Source organism: Perissodus microlepis, chromosome 2, assembly GCF_051167445.1.
Source record: "Perissodus microlepis isolate ML-2025 ecotype Zambia chromosome 2, ASM5116744v1, whole genome shotgun sequence".
NCBI lineage: Eukaryota > Metazoa > Chordata > Actinopteri > Cichliformes > Cichlidae > Perissodus > Perissodus microlepis.
In genome coordinates this window covers 7,938,187-7,957,460 of record NC_140462.1, presented here as the reverse complement: position 1 = coordinate 7,957,460, position 19,274 = coordinate 7,938,187, and the positions used below count along the sequence as shown (strand labels likewise).

The following is a 19,274-nucleotide window of genomic DNA, read 5'->3' as shown; positions in this document are numbered from 1 at the left end:
CGACTTGGATTGTTCCGCCGTCATAGGATATGGATTGCAATATGAAATTTGATTAGTGTCACCAGGGGCAAAGGCTTAGTTTACACGCACGGTAAGCAGACCTCGTGAGATTGGCAGATAGTCATCCCGTCTCAGTTTCCCTAGGCGGCACACTCTTGGCTTTGCAGGTGCATATAACTCTGACTGTACACGAAAAACAGGCATCTGAAATCCCCCTAAAGGACGGAAACAACCAGTCAGAAACATTAAAATCAGACAGTGTTCACTCTAACAGCAGCATGAGACTTTCAAGACTTCTTGCTGTTCCGTCTTGCAGATGAGGAAAAGAGAAAATGACAAACACACACTGGTTTGTGAGGCACAGATGGAACTGAGGTATACGTGAGGTCAGAGGGGGGAAAGGGAGCATTTTGATACTGATGGAAAACTATGTGTGCCTGCCAGATATCCACGAAGTTTACTCTTTTTTTTCTTTTGTTTTTTTTAACAATCCATCCAAATGATAGCAGGAACAGGAGAGGTTTGCAGCTGCCAGGTATTTTTCCCGCTGTGGTGAATAGAAAACAAGTCAGTTGGGTGCAGCACTCTATACCTGAAATATCACCACAAATCTTTACTCAGGCAAGCCCAGCTCTACTGTAGTCAAGTCGAATAATTTAGAGGCATCTTCTTATCCCATTCCTTTAATCTCTTTGATGGAGCTAAGAGGTTTTTTCTTATGTCTTCTTTTCTTAAAGGCAGTCCTTAGGTGAGCTGTTTCCTGCAATTCAGCAGAGCCAATCTGCCCATTTTATCAGAGACTGCTCTCCCACAAAGAATGACCCTATAGGTCGATTGTGTGAGAAGCTTATTACAACCAGTAGTGTCAAAATTAAGCAAATTCTAGTCTTTTTCACCGTGTAGCTACTTAAGTTTCTAAAAGGGTCCCACATGTAAATCAAACCCCAGCGTTCTTGTTGAAAGTCAAGTGCTGGCACACCTTTGGCGGCTCTCCATCCCTGTAGTGCGGTCCACACCCGTCTTCTTCTACGATCATCCACCATTCTCTTCCTCCATATTCATTTGCGAGGAAGGGCATGCTTTAGTCCCGCAGTGCTGATTGGGAGGATTAGTGGTATGTGAGGGACTTTGTCACCAGCTTTCTGGGAAATCCAATTACAGAATATCATAAGCCTTACATGTTTCACACTTGGCTGAATCCTCCTTAAAAATGCACACCGGCAGCCTCAAAAGGGTCAGCGTTTAGCAGCTGTCCTTGCTCTGTACAGCAGTGACATCCTTCTGAAGGTGAAAGGAACGATCATCTTTGAAAGGATAAGACAAGTCCTGTAGCACTCCTCTTGCCTCTGCATTGCAGCAAATGGTAGACTACACAAGCCTGACAGAGAGGGGATTGTTATTTGTTCAATGTAATGGGCCAGTATCTCAGAGCATGGCTGTCAAGGTGAAGCGAGGGCCAAGGGTTTAGTTCTGTTATCTGCTTCCACAGATAGTCCTTAATTGCATGTGTCAAGGAAATGACATGCAGTGGACAGGGCCAGGCAAAGTGAGATTTCTGCATGTATCGCTTGAGTGCTATCAAACTGATTTTCCCAGAGATGCTCGGCAAATTGTCCAATCTTCCAGCTTCGCTACTATAATGTTATCTGAACTTTAGAAATGTCCAGTGCATTAAACATAAGAACAGCACTCTCATGCAACCTCCTGCTCCCATACTCTGCATCACAATGAGCAGATGGCATTGCCACAATAATAAAGACATCACCGCATGCGCACGCCAGGTCCTCTGTGTACGCAGTGTATGTCTGTTTGACCCGCACGGTGCTTCTCAGGCCAGTTTGTTGTTCTGTGTTCAAAGAAAAGCATGATGGTAGGACCAGAAAATATCTGTCAGAAGGAGATGGAGTTGAGAGTCATTGAGTCCCTTGAGGTTTGTTCACCGGCCATGCTCACAAGTACAGGCTATATCACCAAGATGGCAGGTGGAGAGGAGAGGGAGCTGATGGGTGAAAGGCTGCAGAGAAAAACGAGGAAATATAGCAATAGTTAATGAACCTTAGTGATGCTACGTGCGTGGACTCCGGATTTAACCTGAGTGACTCCGGTCCCCTGGTCAGTTTCACAGCTCACTGTTTCATTCTGAGTCGCAGCAGTTGAAGCTTTAATGTGTCAGGCGTTATTAACGATGGCACAAAGGCTTCGGATGCAGACCATAAACGGGACCTGAGCTCGACTTAGAAATGACGTTGGCTCAGTTCTTTTTAAAACATTATTTGACAGGGAGAAAACCCGATACCTGCTTTATCTGTGCCCAAATGATAAGCACCACTTTGAGTAAATAAGAATTAATCATTCATATTTTAAATGTATGAGTGATTTTTTTTTTTAGCATGGGTGTTGCAGTAACACCATATTAACATAATCTTGTTTCATATAGTCGTCACAGAGTCCTATTTTTTAATATTAGTACTAGTACATTATTATTTTTTAGTATTAGTTTTCCTATTTAAAAATGCTTGAAATCAAAGCCATCACTTTCGTATTTAACTAATTACTTTTATTTAATTAGATAAATTAGCCAATATTTGAAACAGTCATGTAAATGAACTGAGATACATTTCCTAACATTTTAATCCTGTGCCTTCGATAACAACACCGAACAGCTGGCTGTGTCTTGTTCGGACCTACTGTTTTTTAGGTCAGATATCATCCTTCTGTGAGAATGCTGTAATACAATATGAATGTTCTTTGCTAAGAAGTTGCACAACCAAGATTGCAGGCAGCCAGTCAGACCTCACTTTGATAGATATAAATGCTTATTTGAACATTAAGGTTACTGGACAGTTGCCTTTTTGTGTGTGACTGTTATTAATGTGTCATACAAATAGGAAATCCACAGGGTTTTTACAGTTTACAGTGGTGTACACTTTATAGATACAATAAAACTCACACAGCCATTTCCTGTCAGTAATTTGCCTTACGACGCACTTCGGTGCAGCTTTACGTGACGAAAGTGTGATATATGAATCTTTAAATGCCGTTTACAGAACAGTGCATGAACACACAGATTCAGATTAGGTTTGACAGTCAGTTTGTGACAGTGGCTTAAACGCTGTGTATAATTATACAGGAGACACAACACAAGAATGCGACAAGGAGCATCAGTTGGACAGTTTAATATGATTGCTTGAGAACAGCATTTTATTGTAATGTGAGCTCAATCTCAGTTCATTTTAATTCAATTTACAAAGCACAAGCACTTTGTCATGGTGGGAAGGAAAAAAACAATTTTAACAGGAAGGAACCTCTAGTGGAACCAGGCTCAGAGAGGAGCTGCCGTCTGCCGTCGTGTGGCAAGAAAAGAAGAAAGAAAGCTCAGGGAGACAGGACTAAAGTTATTGTCAGTAGTACTCCCTATCACTCTTAAATTAATTTATCATAATGCATCTTTGGCCGAACAACATTCGTTCAGATGAAGCCGTGAGATATGGTGATGACAGTGTTCAAAACAGTTTTCAAAACAATAATGGCAGCCTGTAGCATAAATGGCACTGTGAGATCAGTTACGTTGAGACCATTTTGTTAACTGAGAGCAGTACGATAAACATCTCTGTCATGAGATGTATTCTAAAACACTTCTTCAGCTGAGAATCAGAGAGGAGAAACACGCAGGTTCACTTGCTAGCAAGGGCAGCCACCAGAGCTCTCGTACGAGAGTGAGGGCTCAGGGACTCGCAGCTCTGAGACTGCCCTGGTCTTTATTTTATACATCAGTGGGTGTTTGTTCCTTATATTGGAATGTGGATGTTTGTATGTATGTGTGTGTGTGTGTGTGTGTGTGTGTGTGTGTGTGTGTGTGTGTGTGTGTGTGTGGATGTAGGTATGGAGTCAGTGTGTGACCCCATAACCGACTTCCCTAAACCTGCTGGTCTGGAAGTCCAACAGTTCATCTAAGCACTTAGACTAAAACTTGACATAGCTACGTTTATCCTACCATAAAACAATAAGACAAGGTACGACCTCTCCCAGGCTCCCAGGATGTGGGTGGGAATGCCAGAGCACTCTGGAATGCACACAAAGCCTTTGCAGACTACTAAGGATCGCACATCATATCACTACCATATGCAAACTTATATTATTAAAAGATTATACTGACTACTAAGTACAATTTTCTATTGACAATCTCTGAAGTTCTTTTTTTTTTTTTTTTTTTTTTTTTTGTGTCCCGTTTGGATCTTTAGCCATCAGAATTGTTGTCTTAAGGCCAAGAAAGATGCCAAGCGGATTTATTTTACCAAGTGGATCATCATGGCCTTGCCATATTGGTCCATTTGATTGACCTTTATTATAATTATGTATTTATTTTATTTTCGGTTGATACAAACGGGACAGACGTGACTGGGGGATAGGACAGGGAGAAAGAATGAAAGAAAGAGAGGGAGAGAAAGAAAACCAAAGGGGAGAAGAGACGGTGAGAAGGGGGGGAAGAAAGGAAAAAACAAACAAACAAACAAAACGCCTGGATCACCTGTATGGAGAAAAAAAACAGAAGAGAAAGCAAACAACAAAGAGCAACATAATAAAAACAGCACCATCACAATAAACTAGCTAGCAGTAGATAACAGTAGATACTAAATAATAAACGATATTGTGCAGCACGCAAGATAGACAGCGCACAATGTGCTTTGAGGCAGCAGCCAAGAAAGGTGTAGTCCGCGTCTACACCCGTGTGTACACCTGTGTGCATACCTGTGTGGATCAGCATGCTTGTATTCCAAAGGTTTCTCCATGTAACGATCTGCTAGGGAGTGTGGGGAGCCATAGCCCCGTCCACCAGGGTATGAAGCAGGTATGGAGGAGATCCAGGCCCCAGATATCCAGAGGCCCCAGAGTACAAGGACCCGAGGAGGACCACCAAAGGGGGGGGGAACCGTGCCACCCTCCTGGGAAGAGCTGAGTAGAGCCCCAAACGAGAGGTCACCCCGCAGCTACGGAGCAGAGGCCAGAGGGGGTTGCAGTGGCGTGCCCGCGGGCTCCGCCGGCAGCCAGCTGTGCCAGAGAGGACCGAGCTTCAGGCCCAGAGGCCAGAGGCCTGAGGGCATCCCACCCCCCGGAAGGAGCCCAGCCGGGCCACAGGCGCCCGGCCCCGCCAATCGGCCACCAGGAGTGAGCCGGTACATGCATGAGCGCCCAGCCCCAGATGACAAGGACCACCAACACACCAACGTCTAAGGGCATCAGCCACCGGCAGGGAGTGTGGTGAGCGGAGATAGGCCTCCGTACTTTAGAGGGCCTGAGATGTACCCAGAGAGGTTGAGTCTAAGACCCAACCTGACATATAGACACAGACAAACAGGCACACGCGGACACAGACGTGCATTCCCACCCCCATATGCACAACCAAATACTCGGCACTCACCCAACGTGTAGACAGACACAAATGGACACTGCACAGACAGTCGCACTCCCCAAACATACTCTATATCCCAGGTCCAGGTACCCCGACCCCCAGAGGGGCAAGCCGCACCTAGACCCAGGAGATGTAACCCTTCTCTCTGGGGTGGAGGCAAGCGGACCACCTCCTTATCTGCAGTAGCAGGGAGGCCCCGCATCCCAGACCCCAGTCTGACGGCCAGCACCTCCTCCCAGCCCCCCAGCCCTGACGGCTAACAGAACCGGGGTGAGTGAAGACCTCAAACCTCCCTACGCCCGCTCATATGTAATGTTGTTGTGTGCTGTTCTAAAGTGCATTTAAAACTCAGGAGAGCATGGTACTAGCTTCCTCTCAGAGAGCAGCACGGCTCCTCCCGAAAACCCTCAGTGTCTAAATGCATTTAAAATTGAGGGTCTCTGAAGTTCTTTTAGTGACAGGTATTTTTCCCAGTTATACCGACTAGCATGTTCAGAGGTGGTAGACACCAAAAATCATTACTAGCAATAAACCAAATGTCACGAAAAACGAACAAAACATACAAACTAGAATTGTACCCAGAGATTCCAGTGCTGGGACCTTATACTCATTTATTCAGACATAATAAAGAGCACCATGATGTAACACATGCTTACAATATGAAACAGCTAGTGTGCTTTTCAAAAGCCCTCTGTTGCACCACATGAGAGAAACTGTTCATTGGTGGTTTTGGAGTTATTTGTTCAAGTTTGTTATATATATTTATTATACTATAAATATGTATATTTACATTATTTATTATGTCTTTTACCAAGGTGAAGGAAAATACTTTCCATACTGATTTTCATGTATATGTGTGTGTGTGTTTGCTTGTCTTCAAGACAGATCTCTAGGTGGGTGGGCTCAAGGGTAAGGGTGAAAAAGTATCCGTAGGCTGGGATCTTTATCCCTGTATCATCCATCATGCACTCCACCAGACTAACACTCACATACATGCTTCAGGACACATGTATAGCTGCTTCCTTGCGCTTGTATTTTTTTTTTTTTCAGCCTACACAGCAGAGGAGGTATATTTAGCAGAGGGGATTCCCAGCATTCCTCTTTACAGTCAGCATATCCTTGAGAATTAGCAAGCATGCTGACATTAAGTCTATCTTTTATAACGCCTCGAAGTCCTTTTTTTCCCCTCCCCTGCAAATTGCATATACATTTAAAAAATGTGCAAATTACTACCACAGTTTTGTGCAAAAGGATCATACCTTTATGCATAGAATCACTTCTCAGCAGCCAGAAACTCCGTCGGTACTTTTACCGAAGTTATAAAGGCACAGTATCACTGAGGTAAACTGATTGATTCTGTATTCTCTGGTGTTTTCTGTGTTATTATCATGTTGGGGTTTTTTTTACTGTTTTCCTGTAGTCGTATTGCCATTTTCTTTAGCTTATGTTTTCACAGGACTCAGCTCTCGACCACACAGTACAGAGCCTTGTTAAACAGCAGCATGATTGTTTGACATCATTACGAGTCACATATCAGTAATGTAAAAAATATAGCCCTGTTCGAATACCCACTACAGATGTATTGAAGCGTGTGAGTGTTTATACCGCATACTTTTTTTTTTCAGTGTGTGCACTGGTGTCATTTAGCCCAGCAGATCATGTGAAGTCTAAATAGATTGGAGACGTTGATTCAGCAGGACTAGTAACAGCTTCCTTTTAACGTTTCGCAGCACCACTGCAGTTGAGTAGTTCTTGAATCCGGCTCTACCATTTGTGTTAACGGTTTGAGGCACTTCACATCTCTATATGACAAGACTCGATGCAATTCCCCAGGGCACTTACAAGCTATCTCCCTGTGACAGCATCCCTTTTTCAGAGCAGGACTGACTGGTCCTGATGTAGGCAGGCGACAGTGGGGGGTGCGAGTGGGGGGACCAGAGGCAGAAGGAGACCCAGACACAGGCAGGAAATGGAGGACAACTGGCTGAGAGAAAAAAGAACGGAGCCAAAGAGAGAAAGTGAGAATGTGGAAAAATGGAAAACAGCTAAAACGATACAATCACCAATGACATTTACCCTTAGCTGCAACCCTCCGCACCGCACACCGTCCCAAGGCAGTGCAAGACCCTGGCTTGTGGGCCACAGAAGAGAAAAAAAGGTTGTTTTTTTTCCTTTTTTCTTTTTTATGAATTAGCCGTGCGTGCCTACAGGACACCACATATCCCTCTGAACGAGCATTCCAGGCCAGGCATCTCAAGTGATGCATCAGAAATGTAACATCCCTGTAGCACTAGCGACTGTCCTGATTATGGAAGGGAATGAGGGCGGCACACTGTGTGTGTTTGACCAGTGAACTGGAGATGGGATGCATGGTTCCCTGCAGCAGGAAGGGGGAGTGGGTGGGTGATGGGGTGGGGGGTGGGGGGTGGAGGCACAGTTAGCTGCAGAGGAAGAAAAAAATGAAAAAAGAGGGGCAAATGAGATTGGAGAATGAAGAAAGGAGAGGGAGCAGATGAGAGGGAGTTATCTATGTAGTCTTGTTTACCACACAGTCCTCATACAAGCTCCTATAATGACTCTACATGCACACAGCTGTCTGAGGACTCTTGAGTAAATTAGTATTATTGAAACTCAAGGTGACACAGAACCACTGAATCTTATTATCTGATGTGTTATTTCTTCAGAGTTGGAGACAGGCCGCTTATTTCCAAGCGGAGCAAAACATTTCTATCACGTTTATTTAATTACAGAGACATAAAGCTGAGGGCAGGACATTTCTCCACAGTAGCCCTGTCCCCTGACTGTACCATGGTTTTTTTTCTTCCTTTCCCCAACACCAATCTTCGGTCCACTGATGGACTGGGGGCAATATTATGGGGAGGGAACAATTCGAGTGTGGAAAGAGGGAGGCGCTCAGGTGGAAAGAGATCCTGCCATGCTTGAAGAAGATGTGTGCTTTGGGGGATGACCAGATGGCTGGGGCGAAAGAAAAAACACAGGCAACAAAAGAAGAGGTCAAATAAGGTGGCGAGGACGGAGGAGAAGAGAGCGGAGTTAGACAGTGAAGGACGTGGAGAGAAGTGCCGTATGGAGAGGTGTATGACACTACTCGGATTTGAGTTTGTCTCTCCAGAATCATACACAAGGGGCATCTTGATACTAGAAGGTTAAGAAATACTGATGCAACAAGTTATTTGTGTTGAGACAACAAGAGATTCCCACAAGTTTGTCCAAATGAATTTCCCTTTCACTGCAAAGAACCAGCCTCAGCTTGATCGGTGTTTCTACTGATTGCTCTCTGGCTGCTGCAAATAAAACTCCCAGTGTGCTGTATGTGCTCTGCTCAGCTGCTCCACTGTCTTGTTATTCACCCTTAAAATATTAGTATTATTAAAAAATGCATTCTAATTAAATTAATTAAAGTTATTGGCAAAGTAGTGATGTAGGAAATTGGTTCCGCTTTCAACAACGAAATGTAAAACAAAAAGAAAGTTACAATATCGCACAAAAGTTGGTGCCTTGATTTAAGAAAAAAAAACACTTACTCATCCCTTTTGTGAGTTCCCTGCTGTTGATGATAAGAGCAAACACGACTTTGTTTTTTCATCCTTTTGCACCGAGTTAAAAAGCAAGTTGCTCGTTACTATTTTCTCACAGCAGATTGTAAAAATTGGGAATAAAAGGGATCATTTTTTGATGAGATGATGTTTCTTTTCCAGAATCATCCAAAATCAACAGCAACTCTGTCGTAGTTTAGCTTTAAGGGGTTGCAGCTCATCTTCAGGCTATGCTACATGAACAATTCAATTTTATTTACACAGTGCCAAATCACAACAACAGTCACCTCAGGGCGCTTTATTGTAAGATAAAGACCCCACAATAGTACAGAGAAAATGCCCAACAATGACCCCTATGAGGATCCACTTGGTAAAAGTAGGAAGGAAAAACTGTAGCGAGCAGCTGGTGGTGATGGGATGGAGAGAGGACACACTGTGGACACCTCTAAGCCTTAAGGTGCCATCTTTAGTTGGCCCGTACTGTTTAAGAATGGCAACACAAGTACGATCTGGACAATACAGCCATCGCACAGCTTTGTGATTGGCTATCCAATCACATAACCTATTTCACACGAAGACGCCTGGTGCATTCCTGAATAAGTTGGAAGTCAGAATTTCCAAGTTCCTAGTCTGAATTTGAATCCTCTCCCCCTCAACTTGAATTTCCTACTCGGAAAGTCGGAGCATTCCCTGAAACCCTGATTTAACAAACCAAGATGGCTGCAGTGAACGTAAACAGTAGTAAAACTGTAAATCTTTTCATCTGTACTGCCACTGTTGTGTATTTGTAGCTCACTAAATAAACCATAAGCCGAGCACTGACCAGGATCTATCCATGAATGTGCTGCAGCTGTGTTTTTTTTTTTAAACAAGTATTATTGTGTACTGTTAGTAATAAATCGAATGGCTCCACCATGCTAAAGGCCAAAACAAATCCTGTTCCGACATCAGACTTCTGAGGTATCTGGAACGCAGCATGACTCTGGAGGTGGACAGTACGGAAAGACTGAGGAAAAGAGTGTGGAGCTCTTGAAGCAGAAGAGTTCACTGTGAATTATATCTAAGGGGTGGAGTTTGAGGATGCTGGCAGATCTGTTGCAGTGTGCGTAACTGGTGCATGTCTCCCCCCAAAAAAGCAGTATATCAGTTTTTGGCAGAACCTACCCTCATGGGATCAACGCAACACAGAGCTTTGCACTTCTGTGAGGGGACAAACCGTGGAAGAAGATGAGAGCAAAAAAGAGCAGTGTGAGCAGAGCGAGAAGGGATTGCATGGACATACATGTTATGGAAACTTAGGCTTGCTCAAGCTCAACCTAATAAGAAGAGGACAGCTGAGCAGAGAGAAAGAGGCTGCCAGATCTGGTCCCGTAGGATAGGTTCTGTGTCAGTACCGGGCCAAATTAAGAGGGAGTGCAGAGAAAAGTGGGCCTCGACGAGAGCTGGAACTCCTACTGGCTCCCATTCATTGTGGGAGATTGCACCACTTACCCAACAGCACTTACCCACAATACGGCTGTCCATCTGTTGATTCACTTATCAAGGAGCTGCGTCGCGGCTGTGTGCGTATGTGCTTGCGCCTCTGCATCCGTGCGCGTGCCTGCCTGTGGTGTGTGTGAGACTGGGACTGAGACTGCTTATACCTTGAACGAGGTGTCTGTACCAGGACAGATAGGGGAGGGAACAGAATTAAAGAGGATGAGGAAAATCCCAGCAGATCTCTTATTCACACAGCAATTGTGCTAAAGAGTCAAATACATAAGCGCTGTTGTGTTGTCCTCTGAGCATCAGAAAGGTTTGTGCATGCTGTAGCACAGTTCTTTACAAAGTCAGATGAGTCCTTGCGGGCACAAGAAAAGGAAAACAAGTTATTTTGTGTTTGTGATTGCATCTTCTCCTTGATTAAGATGGACACACAAAATGCCATCTGTCACTTTGGTGATGGATTTCTGTTTTTTGTTTTTTCCAGTTTAAAGAATACTACCAGAGATTATTTAAAGAAGTGAGCAAGAGTCAAAGCAATATCTGATGTTTCCCCATCATATGACTTATATTTTTTGTCCATTAGCCAATCAAAAATACATTTTTAACATAGCCATTACATAAGATTGGCTAGAGCTTTCCTCCCCGTCCTTTTCCTCCCCGTCATCCTCTGGAATATTCAAAGTGTTTACGGATGTTAAGAATGCTTGATTACCCAGCGGGAACACTTGAGAGTCAATCAGAATAAGTGAACAGTCATTCATGATAGAGTAGGAAAGCAAAACACACCTGTAGCTCTAAATATTAGTTTACACATTAATGGCTTCTGAGTGAATGGAAGTTTCCCCTGCCTAACAATTTACGCCATCCCGCCAGAGTGCACGATGAATACACAAACAAATCAAAACGTCTCTCAAGAAATGTTGCTGATCAAAAATGCTACTGGTGCTACTGAGATGTTCATTCCCTGATGTGGTTATTACATAGTTTGCTAGAGTGAAAATGATTGTGTAACTGTTTATTTTCTTTTTTTTTCCACCTTTGGTCTCCTTAGATAGCAGTCTTATAAAACAGGGTCTTTTTTGTGCAGCTAGTTAAAGTGGTTGTTTTTTCCCTCAGAAGCTGACCTTCTGGGTCAGTCTATTGAAATGTGATCTTCATTTGCATGTCTTAAAACTGTTTTGTCTTTTTGTTTTGACTCTGTTCACATTAGATACGTAACTGAAGCACTGTGACACTAAGAAACAAAGGTCCTGGGCCACATCACACCTACTGTACAGGAGTTGACTGGCTATTGGAACCCATACTGCCAAGCTCTTTGTGTATGGTTTTTGTGCTGATGTTAATGCCAGAGGAGGTTTGGGACACTATGCACCTCAGCTCTGTAACATTATGTGGTCTCCTACTTTGTGACTGAGATGTATCACTAATCCACCCCATCCATGGCTCGAATTCGGTGACCTCTTCAAAACGACCCATTCTTTCACAAATATTTGTAAAGACAAACTGCATGGCTTGGCGTTCACTTTATACACTGTGGAAATGGGCCTGAAAACACCAAGAGGTGTGACCCAATACTTCTCATCATGCAGCGCACATTGGAGAATAGCAAACACTGTGTGGAGTTGTTGAAACACAAACATGTGTGTAAGGTCACTGAAAGTGAAACTAGATTCACTTGGCACTCGAGGCACAAAGAGTTGTCTTTTTCAGCTCTTCCGTGGGAGGCAACAGAAGCGACGACAGGCAGCAGCGGTGCACACAGCTGCTGTGAATGCTGCAGTAAGTCGTTCACCGTGGAAGAGGGAGCAAAGCGATAACTGGCGGGAGCTCCTAGTGGGTGCGGGAGACCTTGAGTGAATGGCGTGATGTTTCTATCACTTGACTGCCACGCAGACACACAGAAATGCTGCAATTCCTGCATTTCTGAACCACTACCACTGGATCTGTTCCCCTTCAGATAGAATGCTGTCTCCATACTTAGTGAACGTTAACCCCTTAAGCCACAGGAAAACATGTAAAGGCTCAATACAGATCAACTGCAGCCTCCGAACATAAGTATTCACAGGAAGATTTTTTTTAAGTCCCCTTTTTTGTATCACTACTTCAGGGTGAGACTTGAAATAGACAAATCAGCATTCAAATTAAAAATACTTTTACCTATCACTGGAACAGGGGCAGTTTGGGGTTCAGTATCTTATCAAAGTATACTTTGACATACTGACTGGAGAAACTGGAGCTACCAAATCTTTCTCCATCTGCCATTACTGATGGAACAAATATAAAGCACAACAAACGCTCCGTGTGCACACAGTCATAGGTTACTTTCTTAAAAATTGCTTTTAATAACTGTTGCAAGGACCTCAAGGGAGGAACTAGTGGTAAGACAGGGTTGCATACAAGGTTTACAAGAAATGTGAAAGCATTTTGGGTAGGCAACGCTAGGAATTGTTTTATATTGATTCCTTTCTAGATTGTTTTCTAAATTAAGGGGTTAATCTAAAGCCGGAGGACTCAAAACAGCTTATAAAATAATGGTCTTTTATTGGCCTGCTTTTACTATTCAAAAAATTCAAGTTCCCCAGTTTGTAACTCACAATAGGTACACTATTGAGTTCTCTCCAAACCTACTCTGAATTAGCCGTGTCAATATATTTGATTGTTCATTCTATAAGATATGAGAAAGTTGCAGACGTTGTATTGCTTCTTTTTAAAATCTCAACAATGCTGGCACAAAAGACAAAGAAAGTTTGATTTACTTTTTCATCATTTGGGTTTAACGATGCTTAATAATGATAATTTGAATAATAATTTGAAAGAAATTGAGAAATCAATGTATTTTTTGAAGCTACATCGTAAAGAAAACAAAGACAACAACATTATGATTCTGAGTCTTAAGCTATTTATGTTGTTAACAATTTATCAAGTGCACTGGGCTTCCTTTAGAGTCATATGAACCCCCGATTGGATATTATTGAATTAAATAAAGTGTTCTTGTGGAGAATGATCATGTTTTTTTTTAACTCGTGTCCTTCATGTACTTTGCTGTCCCTGCAGTTTGCTCTCAGTTCTCCCGCGGGGTGTACGCCATCTTCGGATTCTACGACAAGAAGTCCATGAACACCTTGACCTCGTTCTGCGGCGCTTTGCACACCTCCTTTGTCACACCCAGTTACCCCACCGATAATGAGGTGCAGTTTGTCATCCAGATGCGGCCTGCCCTCCGGGGTGCTGTCCTCAGCCTCCTCTCTCACTACAAATGGCAGAAGTTCGTCTACCTCTACGACACCGACCGAGGTAGGTGACAGTGCGAGCCTCGACTCGGGACTTAGAGCCGGAATTACATCACGGAAACATGTTGCAGTGACTCAGAATGGCAGACGAACAGCAGGGTTAGTAAGGGATAGATTTACCCCGTAATGCTTCATGAAAGCCCTGTAAATGCTTGAACTGTTAACACTGCACTATTTTATACAGTGGTTTGGCTGTTATGTAAATGTGAAATAAATTCACCAGCCGCTCATAACACTGGTAATAACTATTATGCTTTAAGAGACGGCATGCTCTATGAGCTATAACCTTTGGATTCTTCAAACAGTTGGCTGCTTGGTGTCAGTTAATCTCCTGTTTAATCTTGTTGTTGATATTGGCTCGTCTTTCATCTGAAATGAGGTATGTCACAGCTGCTACTAAAATGTTTTCTACAGAAATCAGAGTCTCTGCCTGCCTGTGGGGGCTGCTTATTGTTTGTGTCAATGAGGGTTCTCTGTAGTTCCCAGATTGCATTGCCTTGTTGACGCCGTGTATATGACAACCTGTCAACGTAGCCAAGTGTTCATTTCTGGGATTTTTAATGTCAGGTGAGAAAATGAGCTCATTAGCTCTCCGTAGAATAATGATCCCCTCCTCCTACAAAAACTTAAATTTATTCAAACACCACCTGGGCAGAGGGGGGAATGGATATGTTCGGGATATGACAGACAAAGCCAAATTATGTCAGTAATAGTCACTACATATTCCTCCTGCACTTTTTTTTAATTTGTCTTGTTTATTTGCTCATTATAGAAAGGTCCTGACCCACAGATGTGCTTCAAGCCACCTGTCTTCCCTTCAGCAAGATTTCTGCTTTTCTTTGGTTCTATTTTTTCATGGTCCTGCCTCACGCCCCCACCTCTCTCTCTGTCTTGCTTTGAGGCAGAATATGAAGTGTGCTTTAGCAGAGAGTCTCTGTCTATGGGTCTCCAGGCCTGTAGGGTCTAGAGCTGAGGGCCTTAATCCTCCACACAGCCTGCAGATAATATGTGGTTAATTAGGGTCACTCTGACTAGGACACTCATTGGATCTTCCCTGCGGATGCTAGCAACCCACTCGTCCTTCAGCACAACCAATACTGCCCGTCCCCCATCCTTCTGCTTTTCCACTTCTGTCTGGCAAGTTAGACCGTCTGGGGCAGAGTGGGATACATAGCGGAGGTGGGCAAAATAGCCTGAGATAAAAAAGAGAAAATAAAAACAGAGGCGGTGTTATAGGACGAGAGTGATAACAAACAGACATATAGACTAAAGAGTGAAAAAGGGCGAAGAGGGCAAAGGAGCGAGGGAAAATAAAGAGGAGGAGGAAACAAAACACCAATTCCGTCCTGCAATTAAGGCAACAGCAGGCGCGTTTGATTTACAGCCTGTTACCTGTGTACAGACAATTCCCAGTGTACAGTACATCCCCGTGCTGAAGCCCCTGCCAAGTCACTTTTACCTCTCTCCTTTCTGCCAGTGGTGTAAGACGATCCCTTATTAGGGGGAGGACATTGGCCCCAGGAGGGGATTAAAGTCGTTTATTGATGCACTCCATCCAGCACTTTGGGGGGCTTTGACACTTGGCTCATCAAGCAGACAGATGTGTCAGAGAACCTCTACCTCTGCTTATCAGGTAGTGCAGCTCCCTTGGCAATATGGACACTGACGGCTCGCTAAACCAAGAGGAGTGACTGAGGAAATGGTCTTCAAGGGTGCATGATTTTTTTACCCCTCTGGTGCAAAAGAGAGCTGACAGACAACTCTCTGCATTTTCAAAGCATGACGGAGCCTCCACCATGTTTTGCAGATTTCTGTAAACTCACGGTTGTAGCTCTCTCCTGACCTGCTCCATACATATTGATGAGGATTTTAACTGAAAACATCAGATTTGGATTCATCAGACCTCTTGCCATGGATGTTCAGTCCAGTTCTTGTGTAATTTGGCAAATGTCAGTCTTTTATCCCTGTTTCCTTCCCTTGGGAATGGTTTATTGACAACCACCCTCCACTGAGACCATTTTTAAGGCTTAGGTGAACAGTAGACGGATCCAGTGACAACCTAGATGCATTTCTCAAGTCCTGTGTCAGGTCCTGGATTTCTTTCCTGTTTGTAAAGGATACGACTTGCAGATATTGTTTATCTGGTGTAGATAGTATTTTTAGGTCTGGCAGTTCTTCTAAAGATACAAGTTTTCTTTTATGTTTGGACAAAACACTGGTTCATCCCTTGAGTTAGATGCCTCTTTTATGTTTGAAGGACTCATAGGTCACAGTTAAAAAAAAATCTTTAAAACAAATCTCTGGAAATGGTCGGGTACAAGGCCTAGAGTATCCTGAGAAAAACTCTGAAAGACCTTCAGAAAGTCTGAAGAACTATTGTACTATTGTTCAAGACCCCTTTAAAACAGTACAGGAAAGTCTGGCTCCTTGAAAGCACAATGTAAAGAAACAAGGCGTGTCTCAAGACTTTTGCACAGTACTTTAATTTCAAAGTTTTTTACTTAACTTTTCAAACTTGAATCTATCTCTCGGTTTCAGGAAACTATTTAAAGTTCTGCTCACGTACTAACCTTGTAGTTCTCATGCTCTGACTTACAGCTGACTCATGTGAGTGGGAGGTATGGTGAGCAGTTAGTCGCTTTTAGCCGGCGGCTTGCTGATTATATTTTGACACTATAGGTCAGCATCACATCAATTTATTATTTTTTTTTATAATTACTTATTATTATTATTATTATTATTATTATTATTGTTATTGTTGTTGTTGTTGTTGTTGTTATTAAATGAGCTTAAGATGTCCTTCTTCGGAGGATAGAAGTAGCATATTCAACACCTTAATCTGTCACAGTGCTCTGGGTCTCTCTTTTTTAATTTTTGTCTGAGGATTGTAATTAATTATTAAAAAGTCTAAATTATGTCCCTGCATGCAGGTGGCTGTGACAGATTTCTGACTTTGCAGTATGCAAGCAGCGAAATGAACAAACAAGTAGAAATCACAGCTGACCCTCTGCTCTGCTTCAGGCTCATGTTTGCCACAAAGCACCTGCTTCGATGTATTAGTTTCTTGAGTGCCTTTTTTGCCTTTTAATTTGTGTTTTATAAAAGCATTGATCATTCATAATACTGGAAGCAACTTTGCAATTATTCTCCAAACTCTTCTATTAGGGATGGAAAACACACAGTGCTACAGAGGGGGGGAAATCACATAGCTGAGTTCCACCAAGAGGTTTTATTCAGTCAATAGAAAAGATTAATTACAGCCACACTATTCATTTGGCTCTGTTATTGGACTGGCAAAAAATGCTTTTAGGCCTCAGTGCAGTGCTTTCAGCCGGAGAGTGATGGTCCATATGCTTCGGGCTCAGATGTATTGGAGGGAAATGGAGGGAAATTTGTACCCTAAATGCCAATATCAGACAGCTGTTTGAAAGCAGACGTTATGATGAAGGAACTGCACTGGAAGCAAATGGAGCCTCCGTAGGCAGTGTTATACTAGCCTAATGAGTGGCTACTCTTCTCTTATCTGAGGTAATATATTGACAGGATACATTATGCGTGTGCATGTGTGTTAATATGTGTGTGGATGGAACGAGATGAAAGATCCAAACAGCTACTACTTTGATTCAACCCACAACATTTCATACATGAAAAAAGACTATCCCAGCAACACTTCTTCTCAATATCAATAGCACTCCTGGAGTTTCTTTTTTTCTTCTTCTTTGCTTTCAGCTTGCGTCAGTACATGAATTTCCCCTTAAAAGCTGGAGCTCTATAGGGTGATAGGGTGAAGGTAGATGGATCTTGCCCTTTCTGTTCTGGCGGTCAGGTATGGGCAGATAATTGCCAGTTCTGTGCAGCAGAGACAGATGATTACAGGCTTTATTGTCTCTCCCAGGCACAATCAACCCTGATTCAGCAATCTCACCTCTACTTGATTTATGAGTCTCTGTCTTTCCTTCTTTCCTATTTCACTTCGTTCTATACCTCTTCCTTATATGTTTTTAGCTTTCTCTTATGTCCCTTCCTCTTGGAGATCACCGTTGTTGTCTAGTAGATGCAACCTTTCCTTAAGCACAGCAAAGTAGTCAAGAAATGATGGCTGGAGAGAACAAACTGTAAGCAGTCATACGAAATGGTGCATGTTTGACAAAGGAAAACAAATTGGGATTTTCAGGTTCAGTTAGCTCAGTGTGGATGTCAGAGCTGCCGTGTTCGTAGCACTTTTGAAGTAACTGGCCCTTTGAAAACAAAAGCAGGCATACTTGATGACATTTTGCTGGCTGGAATGAAAATTTTACCTGTCGCTAATGCCTGACATTAGCTTCGTGAGTTGGTTGTTGCTGCTATTTTTGACTTTTTAATTTCAGGGAAACCTTTAGTATTACATGAAACGGCAACAACAGAAATATTTCAAATGTCAACATCTACAAAGACCAGTTGATCAGTCATGAAAAAACAGCCTTTCGTTCTTTTGAAGTTTATAGCCAGTCAACTACTATACATAAAATAAGCAGGTATAATTAGCTAAAATGCTATACTAGGGCTGTGCGATATGACCAAAATCTCATATCCCGATATAAGACATCTATCGTCCAGATAACGATATAAATCACAAAAATTTTACATTTTCTGAAAATTCTGTGAATCTCGGGCAGCTTGAAGTGTTTCCAGCTGGGCGTGGTGTGCCTGGAGTCGAGTGTTTTAACCGATGCATGAAACTATACATTTTCAGACATAAGTTGTAACGGCCGCCGTTTTCTTTGTATTTATTACACGGCATGCTGCGGGGAAAAGCCTGTTCTAACATTTGAGTCTAAGGTTTATTTTTTAGCACCTGGCGGCTCTTTTTTGCTTCTCATCCGTAAACACTGCATACTCTTTCACGTGATTCAGTTTATTTTGAAAAGTGTCAACAGGATCTTGAGCTTTATTGTGAAAGGTTTATGTGGAAAATAAACAAGCGGACACGCGATGGTTTTACCGTCGTATTTGCTAACGACAACGCATAAAAACAGTCTCTTGTCCGTCCGTAGTGTGGTTATATTAAATATAAGAGAAAGAGAGAACTTTAAGAAATTAATATACTCTTTATTTTATTTAAATCGCTTTGGAAAACACTAACACGATTAAGGTGGTGGTTAACGTTAGGTATAGGGCTAGGGTTACGGCTGGAATACACGGCTGGAACGTGTGTTACTAGGAGCGTCACTCTATTAGATTTCATCCACAATCCGGCACGTAGCATAGGAATGTGGAAGGTCACCTTTCTTGTTCCCATAGTACGCCTCAGGATGTGACAAATCATCGGTATATTACACGTCGGGAGTGAGAACGGCCTGCAACAGCATATATACAGTACATAAAGAACAGTCAATACTTGGTATGGCCAAATTTATTCTTCAGATTTTGAAAGACCTTTAGAAGGCCTAGAGAACAAGAAGATTTTAAAATATTACGAGACAGTCTGGCTCCATGGAACCAAAATAAAAACTTTTAGACAACCATTAATGCTACACAGTGTGGCGGTAATGT

At 42.8% G+C, this 19,274-nt stretch overlaps 1 protein-coding gene across 5 annotated transcripts in view; it reads left to right on the top strand.

The window, feature by feature from the left end:
• LOC146392192 (glutamate receptor 3-like) overlaps positions 1-19,274 on the top strand; it is a 92,083-nt gene that overhangs the window by 12,901 nt on the left and 59,908 nt on the right. For all 5 annotated transcript variants that reach the window (XR_014801610.1, XM_084943188.1, XM_084943179.1 and 2 more), the window contains exon 3: positions 13,507-13,746. Coding sequence is in view for 4 of the 5 variants with exons in the window: in XM_084943188.1 (XP_084799314.1) it covers positions 13,507-13,746 (240 nt within the window). In the remaining variant the exon portion in view is untranslated. The remainder of the gene's footprint in view (positions 1-13,506; positions 13,747-19,274) is intronic.